Source organism: Hesperophylax consimilis, chromosome 2 (genome assembly GCF_061612785.1).
Source record: "Hesperophylax consimilis isolate HC1 chromosome 2, BYU_Hcon_1.0, whole genome shotgun sequence".
NCBI lineage: Eukaryota > Metazoa > Arthropoda > Insecta > Trichoptera > Limnephilidae > Hesperophylax > Hesperophylax consimilis.
The window spans coordinates 33,711,714-33,728,379 of NC_142837.1; the positions used below are offsets into that span (position 1 = coordinate 33,711,714).

Sequence of the window (16,666 nt, forward strand, 5' to 3'; positions counted from 1 at the left end):
ACCTTACAATGTACCCACGAACACTTGTTACTTATATTTGGTATTACCTTACAATGTACCCACGAACACTTTTTACTTATATTTGGTATTACCGTACAATGTACCCACGAATACTTGTTACTTATATTTGGTATTACCTTACAATGTACCCACGAACACTTTTTACTTATATTTGGTATTACCGTACAATGTACACACGAACACTTGTTTCATTTGGCATTACCGTACAATGTACCCACCACTTGTTACTTATATTTGGTATTACCGTACAATGTACACACGAACACTTGTTACATTTGGCATTACCGTACAATGTACCCACGAACACTTTTTACTTATATTTTTGTATAACCGTATAATGTACACATGAACACTTGTTACTTATATTTGGTATTACCTAACAATGTACACACGAACACTTGTTACTTATATTTGGTATTACCTAACAATGTACACACGAACACTTGTTACTTATATTTGGTATTTCCTAACAATGTACCCACGAACACTTGTTACTTATATTTGGCATTACCTAACAATGTACACACAAACACTTGTTTCTTATATTTGGTATTACCTAACAATGTACCCACGAACACTTTTTACTTATATTTGGTATTACCGTATAATGTACACATGAACACTTGTTACTTATATTTGGTATTACCTTACAATGTACACACGAACACTTGTTACTTATATTTGGTATTACCTTACAATGTACACATGAACACTTGTTACTTATATTTGGTATTACCTTACAATGTACACACGAACAATTGTTACTTATATTTGGTATTACTTAACAATGTACACACGAACACTTGTTACTTATATTTTTTATAATTCTACATTGCAAAATAAATTCTAGACATATTTAATTGAGTATTTAATACAGAAGAAATTAACAAAATAATTAAATGGTATTTGTTTGACATTTGTTAATGTTAGTTGTTATTCTGTAATATTCACTTTTTTAATATAAGTTTATATTTGTAAGTAATATTTAATGAATCTTGCATAAAGTCTAATATTATTTACAAATGCCCAATTTAATCAGAAACAATATTGAAACTTCGAGACAAAGCACAAGAGTTGTCAATGTCGTTGACTATACAAATCATGCACAGAACAACGGGGAATTGATACATTTTATGAAACTTTTACAATTTTTTCGCACTCTACAAATAAAGTTGGTTTATGCATAAACCGTTATCGGTTATTATTAATTCCAATGTTAATGAATATGTTGATTGGTTACAGGGAGAATTCTCAGGACATCACCCCCCGTCCGGAGGTGGTGTTCTCCGTCTCCAGCAGCGTGCGCCATCCCCAGTACCTCGGAAACAGTACAACTAATAATCTAGTTTTGCTGGAAATGGACAAACCGTAAGCATCAAACATTTCAAAAAAATATCTTTTTATCCATTTACAAATTACATTAATACTGATAACTCGCGGGTTTGAATCTTTAACATATAAATATTGTGTATGTCTTTATATAATATATCTATATACATATTGTTTATGTCTTTATATATTTTTTCTTGATACATATTGTATATGGCTTTGAATATTTTTTTTTATACATATTGTGTACCTATGTTTTTACATAATATATCATTATACATATTATTTATGTCTTTATATATATATATTTTTTTTAATACATATTGTGTATATCTTTGTATATTATTTCTTGATACATGTTGGGCATGTCTTTACATAATATATCTTTATGCATATTATTTTTATAAGCAATAATTGTTCGCCTGAAACACTCATCCACATTGAAAAAATCTCCTGATAAAAAATACATGACGCCAACGGGACTCGAACCCGTGTCCATTCGATTTCCGGTCGAAAGCTCTGACCACTGAGCTATGGGGGCTTATTTCTTAGTTGGCGTCATGTATTTTTTATCAGGAGATTTTTTCAATGTGGATGAGTGTTTCAGGCGAACAATTATTGCTTATAAAAATAATTGTTATCCTTTGTGCTATGCATAAATAAAATCTTGTCTTTAAAACATTAATTTATCAAAAAAAAATAATAATTTATGCATATTGTTTATGTCTTTATATATTTTTTTCTGGGTAAATAATGTGTATGTCTTTACATAATATATCTTTTTACGTATTATTTATGACTTTATATATTTTTTCTTGATATATATTGTATATATCTTTGTATATTTTTTCTTGATACATATTGGGTATGTCTTTGTATAATTTTTCTCGATACATATTGTGTATGTCTTTATATAATGTATCTTGATACATTTTGTGTGTGTATGATCGTGTGAGGAATGTGGAGATCCGCAAATAGTGCAAGGTTGATGTAGGCGTAATGAGTCAGATTAAGAAAGGGACGCATAGATGGTTTGGGCATATAGAGCGAATGAGCAAAGAAAGGAGTGTAAGGAGGATATATGATGCAAATGCGAATGGTAGTAGGAGTCGGGGACGCTCGAGGAAGACATGGCACAATCAAGTGAATCAGATTCTCGAGTCGGGCCATGTCAAGAGTCAGAACAATAGAAGAGTATGTATGAATGTGAATGAGGCAAGGAGTGTGTGCCAAGACCGAGTTGTTTGGCGGTCCGTCCTCTCTGCCTACCCCAGCGGAGAAACGGCGTGATGGTTAGTTAGTTAGTTGTATTTCTTTATATAATATATCTTGATACACATTGTGTATGTCTTAATATGATTTTTCTTGATACATATTGTGTTTGTCTTTATTTGATTTTTCTTGATACATATTGTGTTTGTCTTTATTTGATTTTTATTGATACACATTGTGTTTGTCTTTATATGATTTTTATTGATACATATTGTGTTTGTTTTTATATGATTTTTATTGATACATATTGTGTATGCCTTCTAATAATTTTTCAAAATTAGTTCCAGAGTAAAATATACTCTCAGTAGCGCCCTGGTGAAATAACGTTACTTAGAATCGAAACATTATTAGAAATGGCTTTAGCCGTGTTTGGTGATCAGATATGAATAGCCAGGTACTTCCACACCTTCTTCTTCCTCATCTCTTTCCCTCCCTCAATCCCTTCAGCCTCATAACATGTCCGAAATTGTAGATGCCATAGTCGCACTGGCTGCGGGCAGTTGTGACCCTCGTCAGGTTATCCGATAAAAGCAAAAAAATAATTGTTTGCCACAAGACCAATTACAAATTTCCTGGTATAAATACATTTTCATTAAATTTGTCATATCTAAAATAATGTTTCAATGGTAGTAAAGTTACAAATAATGTGTAGTAAGGTAATATAATTATTGATTGAGTAATTCTGTGATTGTGTTTCAGGGTTCTCTTCAGCAGGAGCTATCGGCCGGTTTGTCTGCACACGCCGCAGGACTCTGTGGGAGGACTCACACTTACTGTGTGGGGCCTGTGGAGTAATAGGGTAAGAACCATAATGCCCGGGCAATGAGCTTGCAGAGGTCGCTGATATTTTCGTTTTAAATCTAGACACATTCAAAGCCAAATTAGTTCAGCACTTTTAGTTCATGTAAATAACGAGTAGGCAATCATAATTATTCACAAAAACCTTTTCAATTAATATTTTTTTAACCATTTTTAACAATTTAATTTAACAATTTTTCAATTAATATTTTTTAAGATTTTTTTATATTTTTATAACCCATATAAATTTCAAGTGCTTTTTTTAAGTAAGCGAGAAACTTAACGAGTTTTTTTTTAATTTTGTATTTTTTTCAACTATTTTTTTGAAGATTAGCAGGAGACCCTGAAAAAAAATCTTTGGGGTTGCTGTGAGGAGGCTTTTTAAGGAAAGGAATCATAGAAAGTTCTGTGATGGAAAAAAGGTATGAGGGGTGGGTAGGAATCAATATGTCCAGGAGGAAGGGATGTATGAATCCATCCCTCCCACTGCGATGGGTCGAGAGAGAGTGCAGCTGGTGAGGTCAAAAGGTCCCCTCAACCAGTCTCTCTCAATCTGACCCGCCAAACGCAAAGACCTAGACTAATCTCACCCCATGAACCCGGGCACCCCTGCTAAGTCACCAAACATAGCGAACCACTGGCATTGGTTATCCAATAAATGGTTCCCGGTAAATAATATTAATATTACATACACTCTCCTGATAAAGCAGACGTTTTTGCTTAGGAGAGGAGAACTTATATATTATTATTGTGTAAAGTTACAAAACGAAATTTAAAGTGAAAGGTAGATAGTTAAGTGAAGTTTTAAACTTTATGTGTCTGACTAACAAACGTGTTTTAAAATAAACACAACTGTTATACAACCATTCATATATGGCGATCTGTTAAAATTTAAAATACGTTTATTAGTAAGGGAATAAGTATGTAAATTAGTGGCCTCCAGCATCTCTTCAGTACGAAAGTAAATACATAATAATTAGGTTTCTGTGTATATTCACATAGACAGTGGCCCCTCTGCCCCAAGAGGAGTGCAGCAGATTGTTCCCTCGCGGCAGTTATGGAGCACCTGGCGGAGTTACAGACGGACACATATGCACCATCAGCAGTATCAGGTGTGGTGTAAGTAGCAATGAAGCAACTATTCATTAATTCAATGCACTGCTCGATGGGCCTTGCGGGCTATTCTGTGATTTTGTTAAATCATTCATTTATTAAATTTAAATATCCCTTTAGTTCCCATTTCTTATTAAATTAAATAATTATGATTATGATTAAATGAAATCGTAACACAAGCTGTAAATAAGTGAATCTATATCATATTTTGTATAACATTTTTTGATTTGACATTTCGTTTTTGAGTAAATAAAAGGGGGTTAATAACAGCTGTTTTAAAATGCACTGAAGCGTACAACCTGCTATAAAAGTTTTATAACCCTTTAGTAGCCGAAAATAAAACATGATGATATTTGATGTAGATTTACAAGTTTCCCGCTTATACCACGAGTTTCCAGGCACCTACGTGCATTATGAATATTTTTGTTGTTGGAATTTATTTTATTGAGAGCTCACGTTTGAATGTATTTGTGTAGACCGACCGCGATAGTATGAGTTTGGACACACAGTCCCCTGTTACCCCGAAGTAATAATAATACAAAGCAAGGAGCTCAGTATTCTGATTAAAAAGGTTTATTTAGTTTAAACGTCCCGTTGTTTGACAATGTCACAAATATTGGCTAAGATTGACTGATTGATTAATCAACTCATTCAGAATTGAAGCATTGCTTGAAATGGTTTTAGCCGTGTTTAGTGGCCAGATCTGAATACTCAAGTACTCCCCCATCTTTCTCTTTCTCTTTCCCATCTCCTTCCCCTCCCCACTACCTTCAGCCTCACAACATTCCCTAATTTGGGATGCTTTTGGTGACTTTAGTGGGTGTGTCTAGGTCTGAGAGACTGGTTGAGGGAAACCTTTGGACCTCTCGAGCCGCACTCTCTCTCGTCCCATCGTCTCGCCCCGCAGTGGGAGGGATGAATGCAACGTCCGTCACTCCTGGACACACTGACCCCCAGATGTATCCTATTCCTATCCACCCCTCATACCATTTCCCGCTCGTGCCACCGAGCTTTGCACTGAACAAAGGCATTGCTTATATTCCGCATTGACTGACTCTAATGTGTGCATTGCAGCTCTATAGTGGAGCCTACCTCACAGCAAGCAACGGTGGCAGAGTGGCCTGCACCCAGCTGCTGGTGGGGTTCTCCTTGAGTTTCAAGAGTGAGGGTGACACCTGCCAGCGACTGTACCTCCGCGTGGCCCACTACACCCCCTGGGTGGAGAGTGTGGTGTGGCCATAAGCTGCGTCTGCCCGTCTGACCAGCGACTGTACCTCCGCGTGTCCCACTACACCCCCTGGGTGGAGAGTGTGGTGTGGCCATAAGCTGCGTCTGCCCGTCTGACCATCAACTGTTCCTCCGCGTGGCCCACTACACCCCCTGGGTGGAGAGTGTGGTGTGGCCATAAGCTGCGTCTGCCCGTCTGACCATCAACTGTTCCTCCGCGTGGCCCACTACACCCCCTGGGTGGAGAGTGTGGTGTGGCCATAAGCTGCGTCTGCCCGTCTGACCATCAACTGTTCCTCCGCGTGGCCCACTACACCCCCTGGGTGGAGAGTGTGGTGTGGCCATAAGCTGCGTCTGCCCGTCTGACCAGCGACTGTTCCTCCGCGTGGCCCACTACACCCCCTGGGTGGAGAGTGTGGTGTGGCCATAAGCTGCGTCTGCCCGTCTGACCATCAACTGTTCCTCCGCGTGGCCCACTACACCCCCTGGGTGGAGAGTGTGGTGTGGCCATAAGCTGCGTCTGCCCGTCTGACCATCAACTGTTCCTCCTCGTGGCCCCCTACACCCCCTGGGTGGAGAGTGTGGTGTGGCCATAAGCTGCGTCTGCCCGTCTGACCATCAACTGTTCCTCCGCGTGGCCCACTACACCCCCTGGGTGGAGAGTGTGGTGTGGCCATAAGCTGCGTCTGCCCGTCTGACCATCAACTGTTCCTCCGCGTGGCCCACTACACCCCCTGGGTGGAGAGTGTGGTGTGGCCATAAGCTGCGTCTGCCCGTCTGACCATCAACTGTTCCTCCGCGTGGCCCACTACACCCCCTGGGTGGAGAGTGTGGTGTGGCCATAAGCTGCGTCTGCCCGTCTGACCATCAACTGTACCTCAGCGTGGCCCACTACACCCCCTGGGTGGAGAGTGTGGTGTGGCCATAAGCTGCGTCTGCCCGTCTGACCATCAACTGTTCCTCCGCGTGGCCCACTACACCCTCTGGGTGGAGAGTGTGGTGTGGCCATAAGCTGCGTCTGCCCGTCTGACCATCAACTGTTCCTCCGCGTGGCCCACTACACCCTCTGGGTGGAGAGTGTGGTGTGGCCATAAGCTGCGTCTGCCCGTCTGACCAGCGACTGTACCTCCGCGTGGCCCACTACACCCCCTGGGTGGAGAGTGTGGTGTGGTCATAAGCTGCGTCTGCCCGTCTGACCATCAACTGTTCCTCCGCGTGGCCCACTACACCCTCTGGGTGGAGAGTGTGGTGTGGCCATAAGCTGCGTCTGCCCGTCTGACCATCAACTGTTCCTCCGCGTGGCCCACTACACCCTCTGGGTGGAGAGTGTGGTGTGGCCATAAGCTGCGTCTGCCCGTCTGACCAGCGACTGTACCTCCGCGTGGCCCACTACACCCCCTGGGTGGAGAGTGTGGTGTGGCCATAAGCTGCGTCTGCCCGTCTGACCATCAACTGTTCCTCCGCGTGGCCCACTACACCCCCTGGGTGGAGAGTGTGGTGTGGCCATAAGCTGCGTCTGCCCGTCTGACCAGCGACTGTACCTCCGCGTGGCCCACTACACCCCCTGGGTGGAGAGTGTGGTGTGGCCATAAGCTGCGTCTGCCCGTCTGACCATCAACTGTTCCTCCGCGTGGCCCACTACACCCCCTGGGTGGAGAGTGTGGTGTGGCCATAAGCTGCGTCTGCCCGTCTGACCATCAACTGTTCCTCCGCGTGGCCCACTACACCCCCTGGGTGGAGAGTGTGGTGTGGCCATAAGCTGCGTCTGCCCGTCTGACCATCAACTGTTCCTCCGCGTGGCCCACTACACCCCCTGGGTGGAGAGTTTGGTGTGGCCATAAGCTGCGTCTGCCCGTCTGACCATCAACTGTACCTCCGCGTGGCCCACTACACCCCCTGGGTGGAGAGTGTGGTGTGGCCATAAGCTGCGTCTGCCCGTCTGACCATCAACTGTTCCTCCGCGTGGCCCACTACACCCTCTGGGTGGAGAGTGTGGTGTGGCCATAAGCTGCGTCTGCCCGTCTGACCATCAACTGTTCCTCCGCGTGGCCCACTACACCCTCTGGGTGGAGAGTGTGGTGTGGCCATAAGCTGCGTCTGCCCGTCTGACCAGCGACTGTACCTCCGCGTGGCCCACTACACCCCCTGGGTGGAGAGTGTGGTGTGGTCATAAGCTGCGTCTGCCCGTCTGACCATCAACTGTTCCTCCGCGTGGCCCACTACACCCTCTGGGTGGAGAGTGTGGTGTGGCCATAAGCTGCGTCTGCCCGTCTGACCATCAACTGTTCCTCCGCGTGGCCCACTACACCCTCTGGGTGGAGAGTGTGGTGTGGCCATAAGCTGCGTCTGCCCGTCTGACCAGCGACTGTACCTCCGCGTGGCCCACTACACCCCCTGGGTGGAGAGTGTGGTGTGGCCATAAGCTGCGTCTGCCCGTCTGACCATCAACTGTTCCTCCGCGTGGCCCACTACACCCCCTGGGTGGAGAGTGTGGTGTGGCCATAAGCTGCGTCTGCCCGTCTGACCAGCGACTGTACCTCCGCGTGGCCCACTACACCCCCTGGGTGGAGAGTGTGGTGTGGCCATAAGCTGCGTCTGCCCGTCTGACCATCAACTGTTCCTCCGCGTGGCCCACTACACCCCCTGGGTGGAGAGTGTGGTGTGGCCATAAGCTGCGTCTGCCCGTCTGACCATCAACTGTTCCTCCGCGTGGCCCACTACACCCCCTGGGTGGAGAGTGTGGTGTGGCCATAAGCTGCGTCTGCCCGTCTGACCAGCGACTGTACCTCCGCGTGGCCCACTACACCCCCTGGGTGGAGAGTGTGGTGTGGCCATAAGCTGCGTCTGCCCGTCTGACCAGCGACTGTACCTCCGCGTGGCCCACTACACCCCCTGGGTGGAGAGTGTGGTGTGGCCATAAGCTGCGTCTGCCCGTCTGACCATCAACTGTTCCTCCGCGTGTCCCACTACACCCCCTGGGTGGAGAGTGTGGTGTGGCAATAAGCTGCGTCTGCCCGTCTGACCATCAACTGTTCCTCCGCGTGTCCCACTACACCCCCTGGGTGGAGAGTGTGGTGTGGCCATAAGCTGCGTCTGCCCGTCTGACCAGCGACTGTACCTCCGCGTGGCCCACTACACCCCCTGGGTGGAGAGTGTGGTGTGGCCATAAGCTGCGTCTGCCCGTCTGACCAGCGACTGTACCTCCGCGTGGCCCACTACACCCCCTGGGTGGAGAGTGTGGTGTGGCCATAAGCTGCGTCTGCCCGTCTGACCATCAACTGTTCCTCCGCGTGTCCCACTTTACCCCCTGGGTGGAGAGTGTGGTGTGGCCATAAGCTGCGTCTGCCCGTCTGACCATCAACTGTTCCTCCGCGTGTCCCACTACACCCCCTGGGTAGAGAGTGTGGTGTGGCCATAAGCTGCGTCTGCCCGTCTGACCATCAACTGTTCCTCCGCGTGTCCCACTACACCCCCTGGGTGGAGAGTGTGGTGTGGCCATAAGCTGCGTCTGCCCGTCTGACCAGCGACTGCACCTCCGCGTGGCTCACTACACCCCCTGGGTGGAGAGTGTGGTGTGGCCATTAGCTGCGTCTGCCCGTCTGACCATCAACTGTTCCTCCGCGTGTCCCACTACACCCCCTGGGTGGAGAGTGTGGTGTGGCCATAAGCTGCGTCTGCCCGTCTGACCATCAACTGTTCCTCCGCGTGTCCCACTACACCCCCTGGGTGGAGAGTGTGGTGTGGCCATAAGCTGCGTCTGCCCGTCTGACCATCAACTGTTCCTCCGCGTGGCCCACTACACCCCCTGGGTGGAGAGTGTGGTGTGGCCATAAGCTGCGTCTGCCCGTCTGACCAGCGACTGTACCTCCGCGTGGCCCACTACACCCCCTGGGTGGAGAGTGTGGTGTGGCCATAAGCTGCGTCTGCCCGTCTGACCATCGACTGTTCCTCCGCGTGTCCCACTACACCCCCTGGGTGGAGAGTGTGGTGTGGCCATAAGCTGCGTCTGCCCGTCTGACCAGCGACTGTACCTCCGCGTGGCCCACTACACCCCCTGGGTGGAGAGTGTGGTGTGGCCATAAGCTGCGTCTGCCCGTCTGACCAGCGACTGTACCTCCGCGTGGCCCACTACAACCCCTGGGTGGAGAGTGTGGTGTGGCCATAAGCTGCGTCTGCCCGTCTGACCATCAACTGTTCCTCCGCGTGTCCCACTTTACCCCCTGGGTGGAGAGTGTGGTGTGGCCATAAGCTGCGTCTGCCCGTCTGACCATCAACTGTTCCTCCGCGTGTCCCACTACACCCCCTGGGTGGAGAGTGTGGTGTGGCCATAAGCTGCGTCTGCCCGTCTGACCATCAACTGTTCCTCCGCGTGTCCCACTACACCCCCTGGGTGGAGAGTGTGGTGTGGCCATAAGCTGCGTCTGCCCGTCTGACCAGCGACTGCACCTCCGCGTGGCTCACTACACCCCCTGGGTGGAGAGTGTGGTGTGGCCATTAGCTGCGTCTGCCCGTCTGACCATCAACTGTTCCTCCGCGTGTCCCACTACACCCCCTGGGTGGAGAGTGTGGTGTGGCCATAAGCTGCGTCTGCCCGTCTGACCATCAACTGTTCCTCCGCGTGGCCCACTACACCCCCTGGGTGGAGAGTGTGGTGTGGCCATAAGCTGCGTCTGCCCGTCTGACCAGCGACTGTACCTCCGCGTGGCCCACTACACCCCCTGGGTGGAGAGTGTGGTGTGGCCATAAGCTGCGTCTGCCCGTCTGACCATCAACTGTTCCTCCGCGTGGCCCACTACACCCCCTGGGTGGAGAGTGTGGTGTGGCCATAAGCTGCGTCTGCCCGTCTGACCATCAACTGTTCCTCCGCGTGGCCCACTACACCCCCTGGGTGGAGAGTGTGGTGTGGCCATAAGCTGCGTCTGCCCGTCTGACCAGCGACTGTACCTCCGCGTGGCCCACTACACCCCCTGGGTGGAGAGTGTGGTGTGGCCATAAGCTGCGTCTGCCCGTCTGACCATCAACTGTTCCTCCGCGTGGCCCACTACACCCCCTGGGTGGAGAGTGTGGTGTGGCCATAAGCTGCGTCTGCCCGTCTGACCATCAACTGTTCCTCCGCGTGGCCCACTACACCCCCTGGGTGGAGAGTGTGGTGTGGCCATAAGCTGCGTCTGCCCGTCTGACCATCAACTGTTCCTCCGCGTGGCCCACTACACCCCCTGGGTGGAGAGTGTGGTGTGGCCATAAGCTGCGTCTGCCCGTCTGACCATCAACTGTACCTCCGCGTGGCCCACTACACCCCCTGGGTGGAGAGTGTGGTGTGGCCATAAGCTGCGTCTGCCCGTCTGACCATCAACTGTTCCTCCGCGTGGCCCACTACACCCTCTGGGTGGAGAGTGTGGTGTGGCCATAAGCTGCGTCTGCCCGTCTGACCATCAACTGTACCTCCGCGTGGCCCACTACACCCTCTGGGTGGAGAGTGTGGTGTGGCCATAAGCTGCGTCTGCCCGTCTGACCAGCGACTGTACCTCCGCGTGGCCCACTACACCCCCTGGGTGGAGAGTGTGGTGTGGTCATAAGCTGCGTCTGCCCGTCTGACCATCAACTGTTCCTCCGCGTGGCCCACTACACCCTCTGGGTGGAGAGTGTGGTGTGGCCATAAGCTGCGTCTGCCCGTCTGACCATCAACTGTTCCTCCGCGTGGCCCACTACACCCTCTGGGTGGAGAGTGTGGTGTGGCCATAAGCTGCGTCTGCCCGTCTGACCAGCGACTGTACCTCCGCGTGGCCCACTACACCCCCTGGATGGAGAGTGTGGTGTGGCCATAAGCTGCGTCTGCCCGTCTGACCATCAACTGTTCCTCCGCGTGGCCCACTACACCCCCTGGGTGGAGAGTGTGGTGTGGCCATAAGCTGCGTCTGCCCGTCTGACCAGCGACTGTACCTCCGCGTGGCCCACTACACCCCCTGGGTGGAGAGTGTGGTGTGGCCATATGCTGCGTCTGCCCGTCTGACCATCAACTGTTCCTCCGCGTGGCCCACTACACCCCCTGGGTGGAGAGTGTGGTGTGGCCATAAGCTGCGTCTGCCCGTCTGACCATCAACTGTTCCTCCGCGTGGCCCACTACACCCCCTGGGTGGAGAGTGTGGTGTGGCCATAAGCTGCGTCTGCCCGTCTGACCAGCGACTGTACCTCCGCGTGGCCCACTACACCCCCTGGGTGGAGAGTGTGGTGTGGCCATAAGCTGCGTCTGCCCGTCTGACCAGCGACTGTACCTCCGCGTGGCCCACTACACCCCCTGGGTGGAGAGTGTGGTGTGGCCATAAGCTGCGTGTGCCCGTCTGACCATCAACTGTTCCTCCGCGTGTCCCACTACACCCCCTGGGTGGAGAGTGTGGTGTGGCCATAAGCTGCGTCTGCCCGTCTGACCATCAACTGTTCCTCCGCGTGTCCCACTACACCCCCTGGGTGGAGAGTGTGGTGTGGCCATAAGCTGCGTCTGCCCGTCTGACCAGCGACTGTACCTCCGCGTGGCCCACTACACCCCCTGGGTGGAGAGTGTGGTGTGGCCATAAGCTGCGTCTGCCCGTCTGACCAGCGACTGTACCTCCGCATGGCCCACTACACCCCCTGGGTGGAGAGTGTGGTGTGGCCATAAGCTGCGTCTGCCCGTCTGACCATCAACTGTTCCTCCGCGTGTCCCACTACACCCCCTGGGTGGAGAGTGTGGTGTGGCCATAAGCTGCGTCTGCCCGTCTGACCATCAACTGTTCCTCCGCGTGTCCCACTACACCCCCTGGGTGGAGAGTGTGGTGTGGCCATAAGCTGCGTCTGCCCGTCTGACCATCAACTGTTCCTCCGCGTGTCCCACTACACCCCCTGGGTGGAGAGTGTGGTGTGGCCATAAGCTGCGTCTGCCCGTCTGACCAGCGACTGTACCTCCGCGTGGCTCACTACACCCCCTGGGTGGAGAGTGTGGTGTGGCCATTAGCTGCGTCTGCCCGTCTGACCATCAACTGTTCCTCCGCGTGTCCCACTACACCCCCTGGGTGGAGAGTGTGGTGTGGCCATAAGCTGCGTCTGCCCGTCTGACCATCAACTGTTCCTCCGCGTGTCCCACTACACCCCCTGGGTGGAGAGTGTGGTGTGGCCATAAGCTGCGTCTGCCCGTCTGACCAGCGACTGTACCTCCGCGTGTCCCACTACACCCCCTGGGTGGAGAGTGTGGTGTGGCCATAAGCTGCGTCTGCCCGTCTGACCAGCGACTGTACCTCCGCGTGTCTCACTACACCCCCTGGGTGGAGAGTGTGGTGTGGCCATAAGCTGCGTCTGCCCGTCTGACCATCAACTGTTCCTCCGCGTGTCCCACTACACCCCCTGGGTGGAGAGTGTGGTGTGGCCATAAGCTGCGTCTGCCCGTCTGACCAGCGACTGTACCTCCGCGTGTCCCACTACACCCCCTGGGTGGAGAGTGTGGTGTGGCCATAAGCTGCGTCTGCCCGTCTGACCATCAACTGTTCCTCCACGTGTCCCACTACACCCCTGGGTGGAGAGTGTGGTGTGGCCATTAGCTGCGTCTGCCCGTCTGACCATCAACTGTTCCTCCGCGTGTCCCACTACACCCCCTGGGTGGAGAGTGTGGTGTGGCCATAAGCTGCGTCTGCCCGTCTGACCATCAACTGTTCCTCCGCGTGTCCCACTACACCCCCTGGGTGGAGAGTGTGGTGTGGCCATAAGCTGCGTCTGCCCGTCTGACCATCAACTGTTCCTCCGCGTGGCCCACTACACCCCCTGGGTGGAGAGTGTGGTGTGGCCATAAGCTGCGTCTGCCCGTCTGACCAGCGACTGTACCTCCGCGTGGCCCACTACACCCCCTGGGTGGAGAGTGTGGTGTGGCCATAAGCTGCGTCTGCCCGTCTGACCATCAACTGTTCCTCCGCGTGGCCCACTACACCCCCTGGGTGGAGAGTGTGGTGTGGCCATAAGCTGCGTCTGCCCGTCTGACCATCAACTGTTCCTCCGCGTGGCCCACTACACCCCCTGGGTGGAGAGTGTGGTGTGGCCATAAGCTGCGTCTGCCCGTCTGACCAGCGACTGTACCTCCGCGTGTCCCACTACACCCCCTGGGTGGAGAGTGTGGTGTGGCCATAAGCTGCGTCTGCCCGTCTGACCATCAACTGTTCCTCCGCGTGTCCCACTACACCCCCTGGGTGGAGAGTGTGGTGTGGCCATAAGCTGCGTCTGCCCGTCTGACCAGCGACTGTACCTCCGCGTGTCCCACTACACCCCCTGGGTGGAGAGTGTGGTGTGGCCATAAGCTGCGTCTGCCCGTCTGACCAGCGACTGTACCTCCGCGTGTCCCACTACACCCCCTGGGTGGAGAGTGTGGTGTGGCCATAAGCTGCGTCTGCCAGTCTGACCATCTGTTCAAAAAAACAAATGATCATTTTATTTATTCTTTTTTAATATAATACGCCATGGATCTATTTTTTGTTTATTTATCTTTTTCAAAATATTAATATTTTTTTGAAAAGAAGAAAAGAGTATTACATATGTTTACAATAACCATGATTTCATTCATATTTAGTTATGTAATAGCGCACACCTTTGAAAAATCACAGGATAGTCTGAATTCTTCACTAATAAGATCAATTTTCTTATATAACAATTATTTTCTGTTAAAATATTATATTAGAAGAATATTATATAACTTTAATCGCTTGTCTGAATTCTTCGCACAATCAGTTACAATTTTCAAATCCTTGTGACAAACTGCTTAATTGCAGTTTAACTGGATGAAGAATGAATAAAAAAAAACAAGTTCAAAGCAAAATTAGAATTCATGAAAGCAGATTTCACGCAGGACTTTTTTTTATTTTTTTTATATTTACTCCACACAGGAGGCCCTGAAGAAAATAATTTCCCTCAGGGCCTATGTCATCTTTGGGGATGCTGTGTGGAGGGTCTTTTTGTGGAGAGGAAGGAGTGAACATGGGTCTTGAAGAGTCCCATGTTGTAGGAGGGAGGAAACACAGAGGCCGGCAGTTCGTTCCACAGCCGAGCTGTTGAACTTAAGAACGAATCATAGAAGCGACCCGTTCTCATGTGACAAGTGTCAACTGTGTACAAATGTTGGGCGCGCGTTTGGCGTGTATCCCGACTACGCACCGGTGCCGAAGGGATCAATGACGCTAGTTCCTCAGACCATCTTCCATTGTAATACCGATAGAACAAGGACAGCATACCTACCTGACGCCTGTGCTCTAAAGATTGCAGTCCGTTTGTTAAGATTGGGGAATCTATCAAACGGACCGCCCGTTTCTGCACAGAGTCAAGGGTTTTTTTCAGGTATTTTGGGGCTCCAGACCAGAGATGGCTGCCAAATTCGACAGTAGGGCGCACTTGCGATTTGTACAGGGTGAGCAGTTGTGTACTATTAAAGTATCTGCGGGCCCTGTACAGTACGCCCAGCTTCTGAGAGGCCAACTTTACTCTAGCTTCGATGGAGCCCCCGTACCTGAGCTGGTCACTTATAGTTACACCAAGCATATCAATGGAAGGCCTGTTCGGAAGATTGCTTCCGTTGAAGGAGACTAGATTATCATTTGGATCCCTTTTAGACGTAATCAGACAGGATTGGGTCTTTGAAACATTAAATTCGACGAGATTATTTTTACCCCAGGAGGAAATACTCTCGAGATAACCGTCCATTCTCTGCTTCAAAGCCCTCCGAGCCGTTGGAGTTTGTGTGCCCTTTGGGGGCTTGTCAAACAAAAAGCTATCATGAACTGTACTGTCATCCGCGTAACAATGAATCGGTGCACATGTCAAAAGGTCATTGATGTGCAACAAAAACAAAGTCGGAGACAGAACCGATCCCTGTGGGACGCCAGCATTTATGGAGTGCGAGGAAGAGGTGAAACCGTCAGCAACCGCCTGAATCGACCTATCCCTTAAAAAGTCAGCAATCCACGTACACAGGGATGCGGGAAGTCCGTAAGAATGCAATTTGTTGACAAGTCCTCGGTGCCAGACCCGGTCAAAGGCCTTGGATATGTCTAGTGCGACCGTTTGGGTCTCACCGTGACGTTCCAGGCACCGCCCCCAAACATGCGTCACATACGCGAGAAGATCACCGCACGAGCGGTTCCGCCGGAATCCGTATTGACGGTCGTTGATAATTTTGTTCTTCTCGAGGTATGTGAGCAGTTTGTCGTTGATCACACGTTCCATCACTTTGGACAGAACTGATGTGATCGCTATGGGGCGGTAGTTGGCCGGGTTGGAGCGGTCACCTTTCTTGGGAATAGGGTGAATTACCGCTTTTTTCCAACCAGAGGGCAACTAAAGCACAGCACAGACAACCGTAATAAGTGTTTCATTATGTATCCTTTCTTGAATGTTTCTGTGGCTCAATCTGTCTGTGGAGATAGAGAAACAATAGCGCCTGTTGCTTTTACGTGCAACAGATTGCACTGTTTTTCAAATAAGCCTTTTGTTCAACAGATGTCGCTGTTTTGTTTTAAATAACATGTTTTTACCTGTATGTACCATCTATATAATATAAGTACTTATATAAAAACACACGCATATTCAAATACAAAGTTGTGTCAAAATTTCAAAGCAGTTGGTGAAGAACTTTAGGAGATTTAAGATTTTGAACAAAAAAACAATTACATTTTTATTTATATGGCGCTTATTACCGATTTGTAAAATGTGACGGGAGTTCGTGAAGCCGGGCCTTATGACTGCTTTACACCATCCGTTTTTTTCATAAAATTTGTCGATTCCTAGCAATTCGAAAAAAAGGACATGTTTTCTCTTTTGGTAGTTGGTACCGTGAGTGGTATCTACGTTGGTAACGATTTTTGAACAGTTTAAGATGAGCGACATTTGTTGACTTCTGTCA

At 49.9% G+C, this 16,666-nt stretch overlaps 1 protein-coding gene across 1 annotated transcript; it reads left to right on the top strand.

The window, feature by feature from the left end:
* Positions 1 to 1,246: 1,246 nt before the first annotated feature.
* On the top strand, positions 1,247 to 14,567 carry LOC149425940 (inactive CLIP domain-containing serine protease A28-like). The gene is made up of 5 exons (XM_089643909.1): positions 1,247 to 1,389; positions 3,322 to 3,421; positions 4,423 to 4,539; positions 5,608 to 5,751; positions 14,544 to 14,567. Exons 1-5 carry the CDS (start codon positions 1,247 to 1,249, stop codon positions 14,565 to 14,567), a joined length of 528 nt encoding a protein of 175 aa, XP_089500035.1.
* Positions 14,568 to 16,666: the final 2,099 nt, after the last annotated feature.